At 41.4% G+C, this 25,773-nt stretch overlaps 1 protein-coding gene across 1 annotated transcript in view; it reads right to left on the bottom strand.

Annotated features, from left to right (window-relative positions):
* Nucleotides 1-22,475, bottom strand: part of ADAMTSL3 (ADAMTS like 3) — a 308,922-nt gene extending 286,447 nt beyond the window's left edge. The window contains 2 exon segments of the mRNA XM_038420609.2: nt 20,490-20,579; nt 22,309-22,475. Coding sequence (XP_038276537.1) covers nt 20,490-20,564 — 75 coding nt within the window. The 5' untranslated portion in view covers nt 20,565-20,579; nt 22,309-22,475.
* Nucleotides 22,476-25,773: the final 3,298 nt, after the last annotated feature.

The raw sequence follows: 25,773 nt of genomic DNA, 5'->3' as shown, positions 1-25,773 counted from the left end.
CCTGTGCTGATCTTACTCTGCATAACTATATGGTGCTCCACATCTTTTGTTGCCTTACAGGTAAAAATGCTATAAAATACTCTTACTTTCATAGCCAAATCCTGCTGGTCTTAATCATGTAAGTAATTCTGTTGACTTCATTGGGGCTATGTAAACAGTGTAGCTCCCACCCTATTCTGAATAAAGTGAATACATTACATATAATCCAAACATACACACTCCCTGGGATTTAGTGACTCAAACAGCAGCCAAACGTAAATCTCAACCCACATTTTCTTCCAAAGCTTGGCTGTGCTAGGATTATCAATGCTGGACCTCCCTGTCCCAGATCTTAGTTCCCTCTATCCAGAAAGATACTCCAATCCATTTTATCTTGGCTAGAGAATACAAGACCCCCCTGCTATTCTGGCTCAGCATAACTACACTGCACCTTCATGCAGGTTCATCCTGGACATCCAAAGGACTCAGAAGACTCTTGCACCTACACATAGGGTACTAAAATCTGCCACCCTGTTTTAGAGTACTTTTGAGAATAAGTTGAGCAGGATTTGTCCCTTCCTCCTGATTTCTCTCTTCTCTCAAGGTTCCTATATGCATCTATTTTCCTTATCTTCTATTTTATTCCAGCTTTAATAACGGCAGCAGGAACATATTTTATAGAAAACTAAATAATGTAACATACCAAATTCAAAAAACAGAAGGTTAAAAATGGAAATTTACCCACCTATATAAAATTACTTCCTGGAATAAAAAGGAGCTGAATACTTTAGAAGGAAGTATGAAGCAGTAATAAAATCTCCAAATTTCTGCAAGAAGTCAAAGCCCTCTGTTGAGATAACCTAATAAAGTTTCTAAATCCCAAAATAAGACAAAGCCATTCATCACTACTATTTACAAACAAGGAAACATCCCAGCTTGCTTAAAAGTCACTGAGATCCCGAAACCAGTCACTTACACTATGCAGATTAATGAACATTTTATGTAGACTTGGGTATACTAGGTTCCTCGAGCCTCAGCCCCAAGCCAAAATGACACTCATTCTTAATTAACAGGCTTAAATTCCTCTGTTTCCTGGGTAAGCAGCATACAGGGGTCTTTATTTTCATCCCATTAATACATATGAAATTTATATGCAAAACTCCCACTAGCATTAAGGTAAGCTGCACATCTAAATCCTCAATGAAGCAACAAGTTGACAGAACTCTGTGGTACTCCATTATAATAAATACTTACCTACCACCCTACTAATATTTTTCTCCTGTCAAACATGTAAAATACAGGCAATCCTGTACTACTACTTGGATTATTATTATTCAGGAAATAACAGAAGTGATGGTAGCACCACTTCTTAAAAAAAAAAATCTAAAAACCCAACCCAATTCAATTTCAGTTCTGAAAAGTTTTAAAGAAATTGAAGTTGATAGAATAAAACCCCCTCTGTAAAGTTCTTTTTATAAATTTCCGTTAGTTAAAGATAACATATTGGATTTAAGTCCATATATAACATATTAAATACTTTTTTGTTACAGAGGATCTATTCATAGCAGTTTGTATTTGCAACATATGCAGCAAATTATGCTATTAAACACTTAATCCTAATAAAGCTTAAATTTCATTCTTAACAATAAAGCTTGTACAAAGCTTGCTATGCTTGAAATAGGAGTCCCAGAACTAACCTATAAAAGAAGTCTTAGGTAGCTAAAATGGCAATATTAATTGGACGCTAGGGATGTAAAATTAGCTGGCAGAATTTTACCTGTTATGATTGAAAATCAACAATAATCATGCATAAAAGTTATTTTTAAATTGCATATTATTTTTTAAAAGTGTGTCATTTCCCCATCTTTTAATTCAAAGATCTCCGCTGGAGAATCCAAAGGAAAAAACAACAACAACAACAAAGGGTGAAATTCCCATGGGTGTACTGGGTTCACATGTGCCCCTAAGAACCACTAGAGTTCCAGGTTTACCTTCCATAGGGCAGCGCAAGCAGAACTGTCCAACAGAGGGGGCTCCACAGCTCCTGTACATCCTGGGGTACCTGAGCATTGTGCTAGACCCTTACAGAGCAGTGGAGGGCAGTAAAATGGTTATTGCAATTACAGAAATCCACTGGTCTTAACTCTTCATGTAAAAGGTAGGAAGAGGCCACAGCTTCCATGGGAGCCCAAGAATGGTATAGTGATCACAAGTGGGCTATGCCAATCTCATTTTGGGTTGAGGGAATAGATTTCAACCCTCTAGCCCCCAGCCATTTCATCACATACAGCTTGTGGTGCTGGCTTTAGGCAGACAAACTAAATGTAATCCTACTGAATAAAATTCTGGAAAAAAATATTCAAATGAGACAAAAAAGAGACAGTAAACTATGTATACAAAACTGCAGGGTTGGGCATCAATTCCACAAATGCTTATGTCCATGATTAACTTTACATATGTGCTTGAACTCATTAGAGCTACACATCTGCGTAAAGTTACTCATGCATGAAAGCGATTGCAGAATCAGGGCCTTCCAATGTACTTTTAAAAGTGGGTCAAAGGGCACTAGAGTATCACAGAAGCACTTCATTTACCTGCTGTGTTATAAATAAAAAAAATTAATTTGCTGAACAGAGCTGAAAAATATTGATACAGCAGATGCCTCTACAGAGACTATTAGAGGTCTGTGAAAGCAGGATCCATGATAATCTGTCATGCGTTTTAGTGGTAGCTCTCATTCTAAATTTCTAAATTTCATATTTAAAGTGACATTACCTTTGTACCTCCTAAGGACTAAGTATATAATATTTGTCTTAAAATATGCCTCTTCTAACCAGTTCCTAATATATTTTACTGAAATCTAATGAAATTGCTATAAAACGTTATCCGGAGTGAAGACATTTTTCCCCTACTCATACAAGTGCACCATAAGAGCTCATTCTAATTCAACATTCAAGTTTAGGAAGCAAGCCTATCTTCTTACAAAACCTGTCATTCCTCAGTATGAAGCCACAAATCAGAACAAATATTCAAGCTGCCTGGAGCATGAAACTCTTTTTCGATCCCAATTTTTTAGCAGCAGTTGTTTAAACATGCCAGGACATCTGAGTGTGTCCACTTTCTCTATTTAAAATAATTCCAGAGAGTGACCACAAAACCACATACATGTTGTTCTTGCATGGCAGTCTTGAAGCTTAACTGCAGATAAGAATCTATCATCAAGATGCCCACATCTGATATAGTGTCTCTAACTAAGTTCAGGTGAATGCTGTACCTGATTCTATGTTGTTTTGTATACTTTGAGAAGAATATAACAGAGGCTTTGGTACTGACTCCATAGCTAAGGTTGCACTGAGATTTTGCACAAACAGGACTACTATAATCCCTTTAAGAAAAGGAGTACTTGTGGCACCTTAGAGACTAACAAATTTGTTAGAGCATAAGCTTTCGTGAGCTACAGCTCACTTCATCGGATGCATTTGGTGGAAAAAATATGCTTATGCTCTAATAAATTTGTTAGTCTCTAAGGTGCCACAAGTACTCCTTTTCTTTTTGCGAATACAGACTAACATGGCTGCTACTCTGAAACCTATAATCCCTTTGTTTCACACTTTAATGATGAACTCGGTCTCCAAATTTGACATAATAATACTTCAAAGGGAGAATGAATTTTTAAGTGCTCCCTTTTTTAAATTTACCCCTTCCCCCCCACACTTTTTTTTTTTTGGACTACACATACTGCAAAGAAACACTCTTTCTCTTCCCCCTCATCCGCAAGGATTTATTGGACATAAGTCACTTTTGAAATGTTAAAATTAAACATATAAAGAATTAGGCACCTAAATACCTTTGAGGATCTGGGCCTTCAGGTTTACAACCCTGTGTTTAGGTACATAATGCCTGGTAGTTAGGTACCTAAATACCTTTGAGAATCTGGTTCTTAAACCCTTTCACAGGATTGCAAGTCCCTTATGGGAAGCTGGACCCACATTCACCTGTGACTTATCAGCTACCTCCTAGCTGAGAGCCAGGTGATTTTAAAAGCTAGCGAGTAACTCTGGGTATGTCACACTTTGAGCTGGGAATCACAATCCCTGTTCAAAGACACATACTTACAGCAGCTCTCACTGAGCTAGTGCATTAATATCAGAACATAGTAATGGGAGCACAAATGGCAGGAGGGGCTCACAGCCCGGAGTGCATGCCTGTCAGAGACACCATGATACTCAGGCTGGCCTGCCTCTCCTGTCTCTTGTACTGCTGCAACTACATTCTATTTTTAGCACGCAAGCTTGATGAGAGCTACCTCAGGTCTGTCTCCTCAAGATGGGAATTACCCACAGCTCAAAGCGTAGACGTACTCACAGTTGGGTGGGAGAGCTGCAGGAAAAGGTCGGTGCCTGTGGCAGTCTGACTCCCTAAAAGACAGCCTTTAGAAGGACTAAGGAAGAGCTTCTAGAAGCAGAGAAGCTGTGGCAGGAAGCCCCTGAGTCATGGGAAGGAACAGGTTTGAGATGTGGAATTTGTGTTACCAGTTTTCCATGGAAGAAATAGCGCTGAAGACTTGAGAAAGACTGAACCAGGCTGGAACCAGACTCCGTGCATGATGTACATCTTTCCTGGGCTGGAGAGACAGGCCAGCAGTTTATAGTCCACTACTTAGGGAGAGTCTAATTAAGTTTTGACAGTATCACCTAATTGAACTGTGAAGTTCATTGGCTACTTCCATTTTCTAATGCTAGAAGTCTGCCTGCTTGACTCCCCAGCCGCCTTCCTCATGGAGAACATGTGGATCCAAGGAGGCAAGATAGGCTGTGGGAGAAATGGGAGTGAGCTCTAGGGGAGTCACAGTACTCAGCATGGTAAATAAAGAAGTGACCAGAGCTTTGGGGATCATGAGGGGTTGAGAAACACATGAGGAAATGGTGAGGTTAGTAGGGATGCACAGGGGCCATGTGGGTGGAAGCAAGCTAGGAGAAGTAAAGAGGTAGTAGTCTATGGATGTACACAGTGCTATGGGTTGGAAGAGGGAATAGTTTATTGCCCCTGCACTGAAATATCTTCAGCACATTATCACACTACATTAAAATATATATTATTATGCCCAGATTATGCCCCTGCACCTGAATCAAGTTGAGAAATATCTCTTTCATGAGTAGCCCCATAGAAATCAAAGGCAGTACTCAGAGTAAGGTACGACTCATCTTGAGTAAGGGTGCTAGAATCTAGTTAATAATTATCTTTGATTTTTCTGATGAAGGCATGCATGTTACCAGTTATGAATGAATTATGCAAAAATTATTTTATGCTGGAGCAATCTCTTATTTCATGAGTTAAATTTTATTCATAGTTGAATTCCACATTCAAAATAATACTGAGCTATTATGGAGACAAAGACTTATAAAAATCAAAAACTCCCTTTGAAACACATGCTTTCCAGTAAAAGCAGCTTGCAAAATGCAAAACACGGTCAACATTCCAGCACAATGATGTCAATTTTCATATGCATGGACAAAATGCTATATGTGGAATTCAACTCTATATTAGATCTTCTTTATTTATGATGGGCTCATGTTTTCCTCTTTATTTACATCAGAACAAATGCACTGTGCAGTGGAGAGTACAACCAGTTAAAGGGTTCAAAAGAATCTTTTAAATACAGCTTAGATGGCAAAAAGCCACATAGATTTTTAAAAGTGAATTTTCATGTTCTGCTTCAATTACTTTGAAAAATAGCATACATGCACTAAGGACCGTTTCTGATGTTTCCCTCTGCAGTAATTCAGGGAAATCCCTGCCAACAGAGATGGTCTGGAACACCTGATAAAACGCTCCTCAATGACACACAATAAAAAGTGGCTGTAGAAAATGGGAATCGCTTCAAATTTTGCAAGGGTTATAAGCAGTAAGCAAATTATCTTTCTGAAGATCTCTCTTTTTCTTCCCCAAAAAGAATAAACAGAGCCAATTTCTAAGAAAATTAACAGCTGTGGAAACAGCTTTAAATGTCATCTAACCTTTGTAATAAAATGAAGAAAAGATGAAATGATTCACACCATCCAAGAGGATCGGCTATCATAACCAACTAGTTAACACTAATAAAATTTAGCCTAGATTTGCTTCTTATGGGTAGGCCTTACTCAGGAAAAACTCCCACTTATGTCTCAGGCAAAGCTCCCACTGACTTCACTGGGAGTTTTACCTGTGCACAGCATTCACAGGACAGTCCTACTGAAGTAGAAATCCTGAACTTTATAAATTTAAGTCCCAGTCTTGGCACTGGCCCACTCATCTGGAGGTTATGCCTGCATAAAGTCCCACCAAAGTGTATGGGGCTCTGTAAACATGGATCTGATTCCAGGATCTGGGCTTATGTGGCCAGGCCCGTAGTCCCCACATAGGCAAAACTACTGCGGAAGTCAATTAATGGGAATTTTGTCCAGATAATGAATGATCAGGCCCTTATTTGCCATTCCTACATTATAGTCAAAGAGAGCAGTGACTTCCTTTGCACACTACACTGATGGAGTATTGGTATTTCAGGTTGAAATAATAAGCAATGTTGGATTATAAATTCTTCTACTTTTTTTGCAACCATTTTTTTAAAATAATGGTTTCTAAATGATGCCTAGCTCACAAAATTCTAAAGACTGCCACTAAAATAAGCATTTTTGTTATAACATTTCACAGGTGGCCATTGAGGGTGAAATTTTCTCCTGTGCAGAGGATCAGAACAAGCCCATGTATTACATATGTCCCCACTATACTTAAGGGCTTAGTTGAGGCCATAGTGATATACAAGTCCTGTGCTGACCCTCTGCAAAGAGGTGTGTCACCGCTGAAAGGTTAGTTTTTCTGAATACATTTCTGTTATCCCTAGAGAAACTGTGTGACTTTAAAAAAGTATTACATTTAGCCTACACTGGTTCAGGATACAACCAATTATATTTCCTATTGCATATTAATCATGTTTCCATGAGACAACTTAGACCCATTAAATAAAAATATGGATAATTTTCACTTTTAAAGAACAACTGTTATTTAAAACTATGTAAAGATTTAAAAGGTTGTGATTTAAAAAGGTAATATTAACAGGATATTCGAAAGGCCCAGGAGACTCACAAAACTAAGTAAAATGTGTTTTCCTACTAATCTAATTGCTTACTAATTTTCATGCTATTCCCACAGGGTGAGTAATGCATTTTAAGTCTAACTCTTGGCATTAAAAATACATTTATAGCTTCCTCTTAGCATAAGACAAACAGCTACACAGTACAAAACCATACATTAAGATGCATTCTGGAGCTTTTGTTATAGTATTAAACCAACCTATTGTATTCTAAAATCTAATTCAAAGGGGTTGGAAAGGAAAATGTAAAGTTTGAGTGCCCGATATCACACTGAGGTTAAGCAGAACATGCAGTCATGCAGGGAAGAAGTCTGGAATATGTGCATCTTACTCACTGGACTGATCACATGGTGAAAGTGCACATTATGCAAAGACTTATTTAGTAAAATATCAGTAGCCATTACTTTGCTGTGCTCCCTCAGTAGCAAGAAAATATTAGCATGGGACTAACAAACAAAACACCACAGCAATCAGTCAGCATAGCCAGTCTCTCTGCAAACCTAAAAGAACGGTCTATAGAGTTTTTGAATAGAACACAAAGAGAAAAGAATATGAAACAAATAAAGAGTTGCTTATTAATCAAAAAATCTGGTACCAACTGGCAATGAAAGTCCGGAGACCAATTTAAAAAAACAAAAATGTAAACTTTTAAACAGTGATCTGAGAGTGAAAGTTTCACAGACTGTACATGCTAGACAGAAAGTGCAGCCATTAACCACATATGGAATCTCATTGGCTTCACTGAAACAACTCTTGTGAACAAGGGTTACAGAATCAGACCACTTTTGAGTAAAGTACAATCATAGACCACCACCCAAATGGTGCATCAGCTTCTGGTATTATTTGACTCCATAGTTCTACAGAACAGAAATTACATGGTAATACTACTATAGGAAGTGTCCAGAATCTATAAAACACATACAGAACATATCTCTGGTAGTAGGCAGACTCTCTCCCTTGCCTTTTGAACAAGTGTTGATGGGGTCAGCTGAAAAAGCAGCAATATGCTGAGTGTACCCTAAGTGCTTCAACTAGAACATCACTGCATCCGATGAAGTGAGCTGTACCTCACAAAAGCTTATGCTCAAATAAATTTGTTAGTCTCTAAGGTGCCACAAGTACTCCTTTTCTTTTTGCGAATACAGACTAACACGGCTGCTACTCTGAAAACTGCCCTATAAGCAGTCTATACTAAAGACAATACTACACAACTGGCTGATCTCAGCAGCAGCCATGTCAGTCAACCAGGGAACAGTTTAAGATTAATTGGGGTGTTTTCCGAGTCTCCAAATGAATGAGTACTTCAAGACCTTTTAGAAAAAGGGACTCTCCCCAAGGAAGCCAAATCATGTTTTAAAACAGGCCATTATTTGCATCAGTTTTTCACATCTCCTCTGCATGCCAATATATGGCCTGCAGTATCCACAAACAAATACACAAGTAAAATAACTATAACCAAAAGAAAAAAACAAGTTATTTTAGGAGCTAGCTAATTTCTCGCTGAATCAGAAGGCTCGGAGTGAAGCCAATTTCTGCAAACTTGCAAGGGCTTCTCCTGCAAGGTGCAGGTCAGGAAACATTTATAATTGAACAGAGGGATACCCTGCCTTACTCCTCCATTACATGGAAGTGCAGGTATGTCAGTATCAGCCCAATTCTATTTTGCATTAAGTAATAAATGTACAGACCATGTATTTAAAACTCTCCTGCAGTTTGCCATGGCCCAGACAGCCAACCATTGTAGGTCACCTGACATACACAGTACATACTCCAAGCAGCTTGCATGTACCGACAGGAGAATGTATCCCATAAATCTTAAGCAATATAGGTTTTTGACAGCAATCGTGGTTTTTGACAAAACAACTGATGACAGAAAGAACATTGTACAAAGAGAGAAACAAGACATTGTTTCCCCAAATAAATAAATGCTCCACTTACTTAGTTCTATAAAATAGCATTGATAAACAATGGAGATCTCCCACCGTGACAGTAATGACAACAGTTAGCATACAGCAGCAATCTAGTAATTACACCCTTAAGTGCATTTTTAACATTGTTTTACATTTCAATCAAGTTGACTTGTGTTCACCGTTTTTCTAGTGGATCCAGAAGTATGACAAACTGACAATTCCTGGAAACCACATTACTCAAAGCAGACTGGGAGTACTGTTTTCATTTTCTTTCTATAATGATGTTAAATCTAATAAATATAAATTAGAAACAGAAATAACACCATTCCAAAACAATAATTTATATAACATGATGTCTGGAAGTGATATTTCAGCCCACATTTTCCTTTTGTGCACATGTAACGTTTGCACATGCAATTTTCAAGCACTGGCTGATATCTGCACATGTCACAAACCTATTTTTCAGATTTAAGAGTAAAATTATCAAAAGTGCCTAAATGACTTAGGAGCTGAAGTCTCAATTCAAAAGTGATTTAGGCTCTTAAAGCCAGATTTTCAAATGTATTGAGGTGCCTAGAGATGCAGATATATGTTTTTGAAAATCCCAGTAGGCACTTAAGCAGATTAAGTGCCTTACTCCTAATGAATTCCTAGGAATTAGACACAAAGTAAAATTTACAGAAGTGCCTAAGCAGGTTAAGTGCATAATTTTAATCACCTGTGTGCTGGTGACAGTGGTCAAAAAGCGAGCATGCAAAATTGCATATAAAAATAGACTGAGGACGTTTTGAAAATGTGGCCCTGAAATTCACCCCACCCCTCCCCACTCCACCGGAGCCACTGCTGGACATGCTGGCCACTTCTGGGAGCAGCACGGGGCCAGGCCAGGGCAAGCAGGGAACCTGCCTTAGCCTGCTGTGCACCACGGCCACCCCAGAGCCACTCGAAGTAAGCGGCGCTGGGCTAGAGCCTGCACACCGAACCCCTCCTGCATCCTGCACTCCAACCCCCTGCCCTGAGCCCCCTAACCCCATCTTGAGCCCCCTACCGCAACCCTCATGTACCCAAACGCCCTGCCCCGAGCCCCCTCCTGCACTCCGCACCCCCTCCTGCACCCCAAACCCCTTTCCTGAACTGCCAACCCCCTTCCCTGAGCCCCCTGCCACACCCAGCTCCCCTCCTGCACCCCTGCCCTGAGTCCCTTCCCACACTCCGCATCCTCTCCTGCACCCCAACACCTGCCCTGAGCCCCTGCCGCACCCCACACCCTTCCTGCACCCTAACCTCCTGCCCTGAGCTCCCCTCCTGTACCCTGCACCCTAACCCCTTGTTTTAAGCCCCTTCCTACACACAGCACCTGCTCCCACACCCCTGCCCCAGCCCTACATTCATGGCCCTGCATCCAATTTCCTAACTCAGATGTAGCCCTCGGGCCAAAAAGTTTGCCCACCCCTGTTCTAGATCCTAAACTGGATAATTCACCTGCAGCCCTGTGAAGAAGGATGGGTAAATCTTAAGTAGTGCACATTACTTTTGTGGATCCTCTGCACAAAGGAGATTTTCATTTGTATATGGATATTTGTACAAGTGTGATAGGTTGATCCAAACAGCACACACAAGATTCACAGGATTCCAGTGCATTACTGCACAGCTAAGGAGTGAGACCACATTAAAAACAAATACAGGCTTTATTTGTGTCTGTGTATTTTCAATTTTATAAGCTTTTGATATCCAGTCCTAATATATGTACAAAGGAAATATTGCAAAAAGAGAAACGTAAACAATACTCTTATCCCTAAACTGACAAAGATTTAAAACCTCTTTCGGGATCCATGTACCCAGTAAAAGTATGTCTACACTAGAAACGGTACAGTGGCACACAACAGCCATGCTGCAGCTGCACTGGTATAGTGAGTCACTTACTACAGAGATGGAAGGGGATCTTCTATTACTGCAGTAAATCCAACTTTCCAAGAGGCAGTAGCAAGGTTGATGGAAGAATTCTTCCGTAGACTTAGCGGTGTCTATACAAGGGCTTAGGTCAGTTTAGCAACGTCTGTCAGGCAGTGAATTTTTCACACCCCTGAGCAACATAGCTCGGTCAACCTAAGGCTTAGTGTATACTAGCACTTTTGTCATTCAAACTTTTGTCAGTCAGGGATGTGAAAAAACACACTCCGACCAACATAAGTTTCCCCGACAAAAGCGCCAGTGTGGACAGCACTATGTCAGCAGGAGACACTCTTCTGCCAACATAGCTACCGCCACTCGTTGGAGGTGGTTTGGTTATGCCGGTGGGAGAGCTCTCTCCCGCTGGCATGCATCGGCTACACAGGAGACAATACAGCAGCGCAGCTGTGCCGCTGTAAGGTCTGTAGTGTAAACATAGCCTAAGTTTAAGGTGTAGAACAGGCTTAAGTAATTAAGATTATTGAACAGATCTGCCTTCAAAATAAGACCCCTCTAATGTCGAGCTGCATGCAGAAGTTGACCTAAGACCCACTCCAGCCTCACTCCTTTGAATGCCAACTCCAGTTCCACCAGCTCTCTGCTTTTCCTTTCTAAGGCCTGCCTTCAGAACCAGGCTACACTCACTCAGTGGTTTCTGGAGTTGCCATGGCTATACCCAATGTCTAGTCTGGAATGCTGAGCTCACCAAGAACACTAATGAACTGAATTCCAAAAACAAACTAACTCTTTCACTGTACACAAACTATTTCAGGAGGATTTTGCATCTTAAGAATTACCCTGCAACTGTTCCATTAAGACTGTATTGGACTGAAAATAATGTACGAGGCCATGCACAATTTATCAGCTATACAAAATTTTGGCAGCCATTGATTTAATGGCACATTTGAGCTGTTGTAATGTCCAAAATTTGCATAGCATTAATGCAACACTATTCCATCTCCAGAGATTTTTTACAGAATTCTTATGAAACAAACACAAACAGAGAGTCCAATTAAATACCTGCTCCCAAGGAAGTTAATAGGAGTTTTGCAATTAACTGTAAAATGTTGCAAACTCTTGTGATTTTATTGCAACCTTCATGATAGCTGGTGTTTTTTAAAGCCCCAGCATCTACAGTCAAGTGACTACATAAGAATTTCAGTTTTCATTATTTTAAGAAAGAAAGAAAGAAAGAAAGAAAGAAAGAAAGAAAGAAAGAAAGAAAGAAAGAAAGAAAGAAAGAAAGAAGATTCTAGGCCACACAGTTGCAGAGGAAGACTTGAAAGTGGCTCAGAAACCAGAAGGTAAATTTTAAAAATTAAAATAAAACAAATATTTTTTTAATTATGACATTTAAGCTAATCTCATGATTTTGGGGGGGCCTAACTCATGATTTTTGATCAGTTGAGGTTGGCAATACTGCTTTAATAGGAGCAGAATCATGCCCTCAGGTTTTCTGTGGGACAAGGGCAGGAATGGAATTTGGTGTGCTAGGCAAAACTGCAGCCTCAGTACTGGACTGATTTGGTAAGTAGCATGAAATATCCATTTGCACATAATATAGGCTGAATGAGTAATTATCTGTGATTAAACCTTCACATATCTACTAAAGCAGGGGGTGGGGGAATATCAAACCAGAGTTATTCTTAGGTTTGTTTACCTAATTTATCTTGTCAAAGTTATGTTATTCATTTACAAAAGATTATTCCTACACAGAGACTCCTAGGCAAGTTTTTGATATCTTGGTAGCCCAGCTACTATACTGGTTGGCAGGAGGTCAGTGCGTAACTAGCTGGGTGATCTCAGTGCAATACTTTGTGTGACCACATCATAAAACTAGCAACAAAATTAGTACTAACTGGCACCATTTTTGGAAATCTCAGGAAACTCAAGGTCAGAACGGTGATGGAGACTGAATCACCTTTTGCCCATTAGGGTGGTCTCTCTAAGACAGTTTTAAGACACATTTGTTAGACAGTATGAGTAAGCTTTACTTGCTTGGACTGTGCCATTACACGACATCTATGTATGTGACACCATGCACAATCACTACAATAGAAATATTCACTCAAAAAAATGGAAAATGGATAAATAAAATCATAGAAACAAAGGGCTGGAAGGGACCTTGAGAAGTCAGTCATCAAGTCCAGCCCTCTGCACTGGGGCAGGATCAAGTAAATCTCCCCCATTCCCAACCATCATCTAGATCAACCTGCTTCTGAAAACCTCCAATGATGCGGACTCCACAACCTCCCTTAGAAGCTGATTCCAGAGTTTAACTGCCTTTATAGTTAGAAAGTTTTTCCTAATAACTGACGTAAATCTCCCTTGCTGCAGATTAAACCCATTACTTCTTGTCCTACCTTCAGTGAACATGGTGAACAATTGATCACCTTCTCCTTTATAATAACCCTTAACACATTTGAAGAGTTCTCTGAGGGGCTCAACAAACATGTGGACAAGGGGGATCCAGTGGGCATAGTGTACTTAGATTTCCAGAAAGCCTTTGACAAGGTCCCTCACAAAAGGCTCTTGCATAAATTAAGTTGTCATGGGATAAGAGGGAAGAGCCTTTCATGGATTGAGAACTGGTTAAAAGACAGGGAACAAAGGGAGGAATAAATGGTAAATTTTCAGAATGGAGAGGGGTAACTAGTGGTGTTCCCCAAGGGTCAGTCCTGGGACCAATCCTATTCAACTTATTCATAAATGATCTGGACAAAGGGGTAAACAGTGAGGTGGCAAAGTTTGCAGATGACACTAAACTGCTCAGGATAGGTAAGACCAAAGCAGACTGTGAAGAACTTCAGAAAGATCTCACAAAACTAAGTGATTGGGCAACAAAATGGCAAATGAAATTTAATGTGGATAAATGTAAAGTAATGCACATTGGGAAAAATAACCCCAACTATACATACAATATGATGAGAATTAATTTAGCTACTACTAAGCAGGAGAAAAATCTTGGCATCATCGTGGATAGTTCTCTGAAGACATCCACACAGTGTGCAGCAGCAGTCAAAAAAGCAAACAGGATGTTAGAAATCATTAAAAAAGGGATAGAGAATAAGATGGAGAATATCTTATTGCCCTTATATAAATCCATGGTACGCCCGCATCTTGAATACTGTGTACAGATACGATTCCCTCCTCTCAAAAAAGATATACTGGCATTAGAAAAGGTTCAGAAAAGGGCAACTAAAATGATTCGGGGTTTGGAACGGGTCCCATATGAGGAAAAATTAAAGAGGCTAGGACTTTTCAGCTTGGAAAAGAGGAGACTAAGGGGGATATGACAGAGGTATATAAAATTATGAGTGGTGTGGAGAAAGTGAATAAGGAAAAGGGGCCACCAAATGAAATTAATGAGCAGCAGGTTTAAAACAAATAAAAGGAAGTTCTTCTTCACTCAGCGCACAGTCATCCTGTGGAACTCCTTTTCTGAGGAAGTTGTGAAGGCTAGGATTATAACAGGGTTTAAAAGAGAACTGGATAAATTCATGGAGGTTAAGTCCATTAATGGCTATTAGCCAGGATGGGTAAGGAATGGTGTCCGTAGCCTCTGTTTGTCAGAGGGTGGAAATGGATGGCAGGAGAGAGATCACTTGATCATTACCTGTTAGGTTCACTCCCTCTGGGGCACCTGGCATTGGCCACTGTTGGTAGATAGGATACTGGGCTGAATGGACCTTTGGTCTGACCCAGTATGGCCATTCTTATGTTCTAAGACTGTTATCAGGCCCCCCTCAGTCTCCTTTTCTGAAGACTAAACATACCCAAATTTTTAAAACTTTCCTTACGGGTCAGGTTTTCTAAACATTTTATCATTGTTGTTGCTCTTTTCTGGACTCTCTCCAATTTGTCCACATATTTCCTAGAGAGTGGAACCCAGAATTGGATCCAGTATTCCAGCCTCACCAGTGCCAAGTAGAATGGGACAATTACCTCCCATTTCTTACATACAACACTCCTGTTAATTCACCCCAGAATTGTACTAGCCTTTTTCACAATTGTATCACATTGTTGGCTCATATTCAATTTGTAGTCCATTGTAACTCCCAGATCCCCTTCAGCAGTACTACCAAATAGCCAGTTATTCCCCATTTTGTAGTTGTGCATTTGATTTTTCCTTCCTAATTAAAATACTTTGCACATATCTTTATTGAATTGCATCTGGTTGATCTCAAACCAATTCTCCAATTTATCAAGGTCATTTTGAATTCTAATCCAATCCTCCAAAGTGCTTGCAACTCCTTCCAATTTGGCATCATCTGCAAATTTTATAAGCATTGCACTCCACTCTATTATCCAAGTCATTAATGAAAATATTGACTAATACCAGTCCCAGAACTGATCCCTGTGGGACTCCATTAGATATGCCCTCCCAGTTTGACAGCACACCATTGATAACTCTTCGTAAAATATTAAAGCAAATCACTTCATTGATACTGGTGACAAACCAGTCCCTTGGTCACCTTCCAGTGTTGATTTTAGTCTATTTTTGATCAGAGTAAACTTGAAAAAAATGAGCATTCATCCTCACAGTTTGTGACTTGACTCACAGACTCAAATTCATAGAGAAATATTCTGGCAATCCAATTCTTTTGAATTGTAAATTGGGGCAGAAGCAGTTCAAATCCTATGAATATTAGTTGAGCAACCACTATTAGTCATAAATTCACTACAGGAATTTACATAAGCTTCTTGGTAAAGCTGTCACTGAATAACTAGTCTGTCAGTGATAACAGATACTTCAAGGTAAAGTACATTCTGCAGTCTCTTAAGTGCTGCTTGTCTGAGGGAAGGGGAAGAGCAGGGTTCTATCTTCAAAACATACAGAATGAAATCCTGTACGCACTGTGGTCAATGGCATCACTCTTATAGACTTCAGTGGGGCCAGGATTTTACCCACAGTGTCCTAAACCTGCACCGAAACAGTTTAACTGTTGTAGCTTTGGCTCAGGATTTGCAAATCTCATCATGACATTTTTTCATGAAGATTATTGAGTGGGTTAAGCATCCTGACTCTCGTATGGTATGTGGATCATAATCTACTTTCTGAACATTAGTATACAATACACTCAGTTACTGTAAAACAGTATTCCAAAAGTTTTCCACGAATATGGTCTCCAAGTTCACTATGTCATATAATGGACATCAGATTTTTGGACTTGCAACATCAACCTAACTTTAAAGACATTTACTATGTTGGTAGTTTTTGGCAGAATCAATTTGAGCAGATAATGTTTTCAGCATGTATATCTTTTGAATCCAGAATATTACAGATTAGAAAAAGGAACAGAATACATGTAGGGATTGCAGAAACATAAATTAAGGCAGCAACCAACACTAGTTCCAATTATATGTGGACTATGAAACTCACATTTCCAAAGAAAGCCTGGTTTAATACCCTTTTAATGTCCAGACAAGGTGCATTTGTTGTTATTCTATCCTCAGATATTAGCAATTCCATTTCTCAGAAGATAAAATTAACAGATCCAGAGAGGGCTTATCTAGTACAACTCTCAAACAGTAGTATCTTAAACTGTCATTGTATCTGTGCTTTGAAAACCACACAGCAAAGAGTAACTGAGTGCACAGTATGAAATCTGGGTGTGAAAATTATTGATGGAAATAAATATTTTGTCTATTTAAATTTGCTAGTGATCACTAATAACCACAGATAGTCCATTATTAAGCAAATAAATTAACATATTTCATGAAAAGTGTAACTGTGTACCTAACAAAACTACCTTTAACTAAATGGTATCCCATGATGTTAATCAGGAGACCAATCCCATGATGAGAGGGAGAGGCTGTCTCCATTATCACCATGCAGAATCAGGTCTCCTTAAGAAATAAATGTAAAAACAACCAAACTGCATTTAAGCACTTCTATTATGTATATTAATTTTCAAACTATTTGTCTTTTCAGCATCCATCATATCTACAACACATCCTTTGTACCATTGCCATCTAGCAACACAAGGGAGCAGCTCATTTTTGTGCTAGAACACTGTTTGCATACTCAGAAACATATACATGTGAGTGTTTAAATCCAAGTCAAGGGCAAGTGTGAGCTCGCAGAAATATTTAGTGAATGGCCACAAATTCAAGTACTGATTCTGGGACAGTGGGAGTACAGAAGTCTCTGTAGATACAGATTCATCATCCTGGATCTTTGAAAATAATTAATGCTTTAATGACACTTCTGCTATCCTTTTCACTTAAAATGGCAAAGAAAACTGTACAGACCTGTTTCTGCTCTGATTTACACCAGTTTCATACTGGTGTAGTTCCACCAACTTCATTAGAGTCACCCATGACTTAAGAAGTCACACCTATATATACAAAAAAACCAAAAAATCTAAGGTCTAGCCTATGAATGATCAGTTGATCAATTCTATGGTCCTAAAGAGTCAACTCTCTGCTGCAATCCTTGATAACAACACAGATTTCTTCAAGAGGAAGCCCACACTTAAGCATTCATTGGTAAAATATTTACTGGATTAGCCTATGTAGGTGGAGAGATTGCCAGTAATATCGTCTGCCATTATAATGATTAATCTGCACATGACAAACTAGCCTTGCCACAACTTGAGACAGAAACTGAAAACCGATGGAATGTAATTCCAGAGTCAGAATCTATCTAGACATTTATGCGGTGCTCATCACTATGGCATCCAAGAATCAGAATGAGCTGATGTAACCCAAGTTCACTATATTTCTTCTCAATAATAGTACCCTCTTTTGACAATTTATGCTGCAGTTTTCTTTGCATTACATTCATGCCACATTTCCAGCAGATTCTTTTAACCTGGTCATTATTTGATTCAGTACCTCCTTCAAGCAGGATAAAATTAATCAATTTCACATAAGTGGCATGGCACAGACTTCTGACCTTGCCCAGCATCCAACTGTTTCAAATTGATGAGCTCCACACATAAGCATTTCAATAGCCAAAAACAACATAACTGTAAGTTCTGGTACAATATGGGGTAGAATGGCTGTGTGTGGCCTACAGAGTATGGCCCTAAGCAACCAATTGAATAATTAATGGTTACTAGAAACCAGAAATAATATGTTAAATAATGTAAAATAGCTTTAATGTCACTGGAAGTGTGAAAAAACAGCTAAAACTTAGGAGCATAAAGACCTTCCTGCAAGGTTGGGTTTAGCATCCATGCCTTATACTGCCCAAAATCATGGCAAATAGATTAGAATATTAAAAAGGACAATCAAGACCAAAATTTGACCAAGCTTAAAATGTTCATGAAGCTACTCACAGTGGACTATTGATTACGTCAATGTGTTCTTTAAAAAAAGAGAGAGAGACAAAGACAAGTGAAACAATGCCAAAATCATTTGTGGGGGATGAGGGACCTGTGTCAATACTGGCTTCAAATCTACAGTGAAGAAGAAAAAAATGTAAGATTTAGGTTTTGTCCATGATCACAAGATTAATATATAGAAACTTAGATCGCTCTTTACCATGGACATCGATGCAGAAGCTGTCTGTCCTGATGCTTTTGGTGACCAAGACTCAACCATGGATGGTGCAGCAACACATATGTCCCTTGAGACTCTCAGTGACCAGGATCTTGAGGTAGATGGGCACTAGCAGTACTCAGAGGCTTGCATTCAGGGGATTTTTCAGCACGTGGATCAGAAGCCAGACTTTAGGCTTGCTCCATTAAAAATAATAATTTAAACTTGATGTCCCTATTTTTTCAAGATCTACTTTTAAAGGACTTTCAGATTTTACACTTGCTAGGGATATCAGTTACTCCCAAACAGGTGAGGTACCAAGGATGCCTGTCATTGACCAGGATAGCATCCCTTAGAGGAAAGACACCTCTTAAACCCAAGGATCCTACATACCCCAGAACAACCCCTTTAAGGGGGTAAAAAACAAAAAAAGAGGAAACAGTCCCAACTAACACTAACAATACAAAAACTTAGTTGTGAAAACAACAGGCAACAGGCTTTATGCTTCATCTCAGGCAGAAGGCAGTTGATGAGGAACTGAGGGCAGTTTGCCCACATAGTCCTATATATCCTTATTACCACAAGGCACAAGGATGTGTAGTGTGCATGTGCAGGTCAAACAGGCACTGCTATCAAAAATTTCTGATCAAAGGCACAGCGGCCCATGTGCACTTGAAGTGGATAGTCTAAAGTAGAGCACCCACAGGGACACTCCTTGAAGAAGAACCTCATTTTATTATCCCATTCATAAATTTATCAAGCTCTGGGCTTCACTACGCTACAGGCACTACAACCACACAGCTACAGTGTTGCAACTATGCCACTGTAGCATCATAATGTAGATATTTGCTTCAGCAACAGAAGGGTTTTTCCATCACTGTAGTTAATCCACCCCCTTGAGAGGCAATAGCTTGGCTGATAGAGGAATTCCTCTATCAACCTAGCGGTGTCTATACTGAGGCTTAGGTTGACTTAACTACGTCTCCCAGGAAGTGACTTTTTCACACCCCTGAGCAACATAGCTAGAGCCAGCTTAGCTAAATTCGGTGTGTAGACTAGGCCTTATTAATCTTATAATTAGCTAGGCTGTCTGCCCCATATTCCTGTTGAATTAGATTGTAAACTCCTCACGACCTGTGTTTGTAAACAGCACAATGGGGCTGTGGTCAGTGACTGTGGGACCTCAGTACTACCACAATACAAATAATAAATAATAATAATATGAATAGCAACAACATTATCTATGGTTGCTTAATTCAAAACTATTGTTTTATCAGATATTTATTTTAAAAGTTTCACCACAGTATGATTTTTGGAGACTGGTAAAATATTGTTTCAGCAATGTTGTCAAACTCACTTTGCTTTCTTCTTCTAAAGATTTCTTGATTTGTGGGAATTTAAAACTTCAAAGAGCACTTCACATTTACTGCACTATGGGAAATATTAGTGTAGAGAATGACATACTGTGATGACATTATGCTGTATGGAAGCACTCAATTTTTAAAACTACTCATTTCTTGGAACTTATTAGACTTGTGTGTCAGGCAATAGATCAGTTGACAGCCAAGGCTTTCCTCCATGGATCCTGAATGCAGGAAGGACCTGATCCAAAGCCCATTCTGAAGTTAGTAGAAAGACTTCCACTGGCTTCAAAGGGTTTTGGCTCTAGTTACCCACACACTTATATGGCCCTCTTCACCATAATAACTGAGCACTCTCCGTTCCTAAGTCTCCTGGAGGCAAGAGGCAGCTGAATCATGTTGAAGCAGCCCAGCCACTTGACACCTAGCAACAGAGTCCCCAAGTTGTAAAGACAGGTAGAATGTTACTAGCAAAAAGGAAAATACCAATTTCCTGCCTCGATTCCTTTTACTCTAGCTTCAATGACAGGAAAGTCTTGTTCATGGCACCACTGGATACTGGGGCACACAGTTGCCTCAACAATTTTCCATTTAAAATAATAAATGGAAGTGTCTAAAATGCTTAGCAGACCAATGTCTGGCTGTTAACAGGGCAACGTGATCATCACCTACCTGTAGATGGGTACAGATGACAACTGCAAGCCAAGTGATCTCCCAGGAGAGCCCTGTGGTTTTGGGGCTGGCCATCTTCCTTCCCGGGCTCTGCTGAGAGAGGTGGTTTCAGTTATAATTAAACAAAGTCAAGTGCCTCCTGCCAGAGTCTCAGTGACTAAAACAAACTGGGCAAGGACAGGGAACTGGGCTTTGGAAGGAATGCAACCCAAACACCCAAGGTTTGTGCTGGCCAGCAAAGCAGACTCGCAGCTTACGCCATAAGCACAGCCTGCAGGGTGAGGTAGTTCCAGTTAGGGACCAGAACGGGAAACAAATATGTTTGGGGAAGCTGGGAACACGGGGCGAGTTAGATTCTCTCCTACGTGTGAGTTAATTTATCAAATCAGCAACCCCTCCCATCCCAGTCCTCAGAGAAGAGGATTTCTCATGAGCTCTTTCTTCAGCATCCTCGCCCACTCAGAGCGGAGGGCCCAGCCCAGGGACTTCGCCATTCATTTACACCGCTTCCAAACGTGCTAGCTCCACGCAGCTCATAGGCAAGTGATCAAGAAAGGAAAAATAAGCCCATCAATTTAGCAGCGATCACCCTGAATTAGAAGGCTACATCCATCTGTCTGCCGTTTTTACTGCAAACTTCCATTTAAACCCTCCAAAGGAATCATGTAATAAGCCCACTAATTGTTACTGACCTTTAATGTAAATAAATCTTTTCGACTCGTACTTAAAGCTGGAGTGGGCTATACAGTCATTACCAAAGTGATCACTTAAAAAAGGTGATCGCACGCTTCCCCACCGCCACCCTCCTCCTTCCAGGGACATTGTGCAAAGCCCTAAAGTGGTCTAAATGCAATCTAATCTTAAAACAAAACCCCCTCTCCCCTCCGCCCCGCCCCCCCCCCCCGACCCTTCTCCTTTTTTAAATAGGCCAGATGTCCCGAAGGAAAACTACCTATCCAAACAGCCCAGTTCTTGCACCTGTCAACTAACTCTAATTGAGATTCCTTACGGAAATCGGGCTGTTTACCTCCTTACAATTCGGCAGGGCTGCCGTATGCTTTTGTCATTCAAAAGTTGTAATCAACCACAACATTTCAAGAAGGAAGATTCCCTCCCCCCACATCATTGCTCCGATCTGCGACTGACACAACTGAGCCAAGCGGTCTATTGGACAGGCTTCGGTGTATATAGATTCCCATGAGGTTTTGTTTGTTTGTTTGTTTAAAGTGATCTGCCGGTGTAGCAAATGAAGCCCTGCGATGCACACAACAAGCGAAGCGCAGGGCGCCTCTGTTTACAATGAACATGACCTGCCTATTTTGGTGGATCGCTCTGTCCAATCTGGAGAATGAGTTACGGGGGGGGGGGGGGGGCCGCTAATGGAATCCGCAAACGTTCGAGCCCCGGGCCAGCTGAGGGCTGGGTCAAAGCGCCTTGGGGTGGGGGTGGGGGGGGTGTCCCTGGACACAGCCCCGTTCTCAGCACCCTCTTGCCCTCCCCTGAAGCTAGCGCTACCCCCGGCGTTGAGCGGGGCTGCCCCCCGCGTCCTCCCCTCCTTGCATCATGCCAGCCACATTGCCTCGCCTCTCGCTGAAGCGCTCTCTCCTGGCCAGGGAGCCATGCACCGTCCCCGAGTGGGAGCCGCCGGCCCCTGTCCGCGCCCCCCCCCACCCCGATTTCAGTAGCCCCCGGGCGGCTGCAGCGGGAGCCCCGCGCCACCCAGGGGCGCCTCCCTCCCGGGGCAGGCAACAGCCCCGCGTAACCGCGGCCGCTCTGGTCCAGGGAGCTTCCCTGGCTCAGCAGCGCGACCCTCACCCACCTTGCGCAGGGCCGAGCGCCCCGGCTCCTCGGGCAGCGTGTGCCGGGCTCGGCGGGACGCTGCTTCCCACCGCCCGGGCCGGGGGACGCGTCTCCTGTCAGTGCCCCCGGGCTACAGCATCCCGAATTAAAAGCGCCTGCCCCTCCCTCGCGCCAGGCCCCAGCCCACCGCCGGCTGCTGGAAACGGGCCGCCCCCGCCCTGTGACAGCTGAGCCCCCCCCCCCCCCCGCACCCCGCCGGCGCGAGCCGGGAGAGCGCGCGCGCCTCCACCTGCAGCGCTAGGGCCAGTGCGACGGGGCTCCCCGCCCCTGCCCCTGCCCCTGCCCCGGGAGCGCGGCTGCCACCACCCCCTCCTCGGTGCCACCGGCCTACAAGCCCCGCTTCCAACTGCTCTGCAGCGGGAGTCCGGCTTCTAGCTCCCCGGCCCCAGCACCCCTATGTCGGGAACCCGGAATCCAGCGCCCCAAGCCACTACCCCGGGAGGGAGCCACCCCATCCGTGCATCGGGTACCCTCACCTTCCAGCTCCTCCGCCCCAACTCACGGGGCTGCCGCCGTCCAGCTTCCTGCAGCAACGCACAAGATCCCGCCTCAGCGCCCCCACCTGCGGCCCCAAGCCAATGCAGAGCGATCCCTGAGCTACAGGAGTCCCGGCTTGTGCAGGTAGTTAGACGCTCAACCGGTCCTGGAAACCTCTCAGCCAGTTAGCAAAAGCCGACTCTCACCCACTGCCTAGCCCATGTGCCCTGCTGGGACAAAGGGACCTGCACTAGCAGACAGTTCTTCTTCCCCAATGTAATTTAGCCAGCAAATTGATGCCAATCAATTCCCAGACCTGATAACTCTGAATACAGCTGCAAATCTCTTTAGACACCAAAGCCGACTTTAATCACTCTGTCTTTTAAGATATTTTAGGTCTCCGACTGTGTATGCCCCAAACAGCACTTGATAACATTTTATCCCCTTACTTGAAGCGGATGAACTATATATAACATTGTAAAAACCTTTTGCCTTTGCACTGTTGCTTCCCACTCATGGGCCAAAGGACGTTTCCAGTTACATAGCATCAATACTCAACAGACAGTAAAAAGGTCTATTATTTTATCTGTGCCACTGAAGTTAAAAGTATACACCAGTGCACTAAACAACCGATGAAGGGTTTGTTCAAATACGTTGCAAAGGAAACTTTTCCGATTTGTTTAGACTTCTCGAAAGCCAGCTAAAAAAATTCTCTTCCATAGTTAGGACCGGAGCGCCCTCTAGTGAAACAACTAGTTTGAGAAGAGAACCAAAGAGAAGACAGGTTTCAGAGTAGCAGCCGTGTTAGTCTGTATTCGCAAAAAGAAAAGGAGGACTTGTGGCACCTTAGAGACTAACAAATTTATTTGAGCATAAGCTTTCGTGAGCTACAGCTACATGCATCCGATGAAGTGAGCTGTAGCTCAAGAAAGCTTATGCTCAAATAAATTTGTTAGTCTCTAAGGTGCCACAAGTCCTCCTTTTCTTAAAGAGAAGATGGAAGTTAGGAAGGTGAGTTGAAGGGTTATGTTGAGGGAGGTCCGCAGACCCAACTGTAACATCTTTTACAGTGAAGGTTCTAATGAACTTTACTGACTTTGTAAAAATAGCTTTATGGGGTCCCCTTATTTGTGTCTCTATCAAACGTGCTCAGTTTTCAAGTAAAGATGTCTATCTAAATGTCAGCCCCAGAAACTCATCTGGAAAGCTGAGAAATGCTGTCTCCTTTCCTGTTCACGCATTACCATGAGTAATAGGCTTGTGTTATAACAGGAATTATAACTAAAACTAAGAAATTGGCCTGTCCTAGTCCTAGTCACCTGACACAGGAGTAGAAAGTTAGTACATCTGCTTCATGACAGAGTTCAGTATCCAGCTAAAGTGAGCTGTAGCTCAGAAAAGCTTATGCTCAAATAAATTTGTTAGTCTCTAAGGTGACACAAGTACTCCTGTTCTTTTTGCAGATACAGACTAACACTGCTGCTACTCTGAAACCTATACAACCACGTTGTCCTTAAATTATGTTTTCAGTTAGACCTTGTGAGCTGTAGCTCAGGAAAGCTTATGCTCAAATAAATTTGTTAGTCTCTAAGGTGCCACAAGTCCTCCCTTTTCTTTTTGCCAATACAGACTAACATGGCTGCTACTCTGAAAGTGGTACAACACGATTACCATTCGTGAGGTTGCACCGATTTAACTAGGCTATGCATTGATGCCAATCAGGTTACACAGGTGGCCCACAATTGGAAAACAGTTAGCAGTTCTGTTGAGTCAGGAGCCACAAAAAGCTATAGTTCACTGTCCCAGAGCTGTGTTGCTTCTGAAGGGCTAACAACAATAAAAAGTGTTTTCACTAAAGTAAGCAAATCTGACTCTGAATGCAGACAGCTCAGCATCTGCTGTATAAGGAGGTGCCCTAGTTACATAATCACTTTTTAGAGCAGAACTACATGGTGAAAATGTGTTGCACTCTTGAGATCCTAAAATCTCTCTGTTCCCGGAATAAAGGCTACAGAGTAGGGAAAAAACACTTTGCTGTGCTATCCTACAGTAAATAACTGACAGAATACACAGTTTGTTTTCCAAAATGGGCATATTTAGAGAGTATAGCAACATGAACTGCATGAAGATAAAGTAGTGCCTGTTTGCTCTCAGTTTCCAGAAGTACTGAAATTAGTGAAATTGACAAGGTTTGGAGATGTGGTTCTAATAAATATTTTCCATTTGAGTGCTTGTCCAAGTGTTTTTTTAATTGTTTCTTTTCCCTCTTCAACTCTATGCGTTTCAATTTTCTTCTACTGTCCTCCCAACCCAACCAAATTCTTTCTCTAAGGATATCAATTGCTTCTGACACCCATTTCCAGACTGGTAGGCTCAATCAGCTATTGCACATTATACCCATTTTCTACAAAATACAGTGGCACCATGTACCTGCATATCAGAGGAAACTATCAACCCAAAATATGACTCTTGGAAATTTTGGTTCATCTTCAACACAGTTGTGAAATGGGAGAAAAGTATTGTTATGGCCAGTAAAATAAATTACAGACGTCAACCACCAGCAGAGTGTTTAATACAGAAAAATAAATATGGATTCTAAGACCCAAATCCTAGCTTTATGCAAGTGAATAGATCCACTGGCTTCAGCTAAGCTACTCATGTGCGTAAAGTTACACAGATGCTTAAACCTTTGCAGGGCCTTCAACTGTAAATTATTTGAGAAAGAGACCATATCTACCTTAGTGTTTTTATAGGACCTAGCACAATGGAAGCATGGTCTTGATTGTGAGCTCTGAGCACTACACATTGTATACATAATAAACACTACTAGTGCTTGATGGATTGGTGCAGTCTCCTACAGGTATTTTGTAAACAATACATCTATTATAGTTAATATTTGATAGGAAGTGCTCCGACCTAAACCGTCCAGGTGTTATGATTTTTTTTT

This window comes from Dermochelys coriacea, chromosome 10 (assembly GCF_009764565.3).
Source record: "Dermochelys coriacea isolate rDerCor1 chromosome 10, rDerCor1.pri.v4, whole genome shotgun sequence".
NCBI classification, from domain to species: Eukaryota; Metazoa; Chordata; order Testudines; family Dermochelyidae; genus Dermochelys; species Dermochelys coriacea.
The sequence above is the reverse complement of the archived record's forward strand: the minus strand, read 5'-3'. Positions and strand labels throughout refer to the sequence as shown.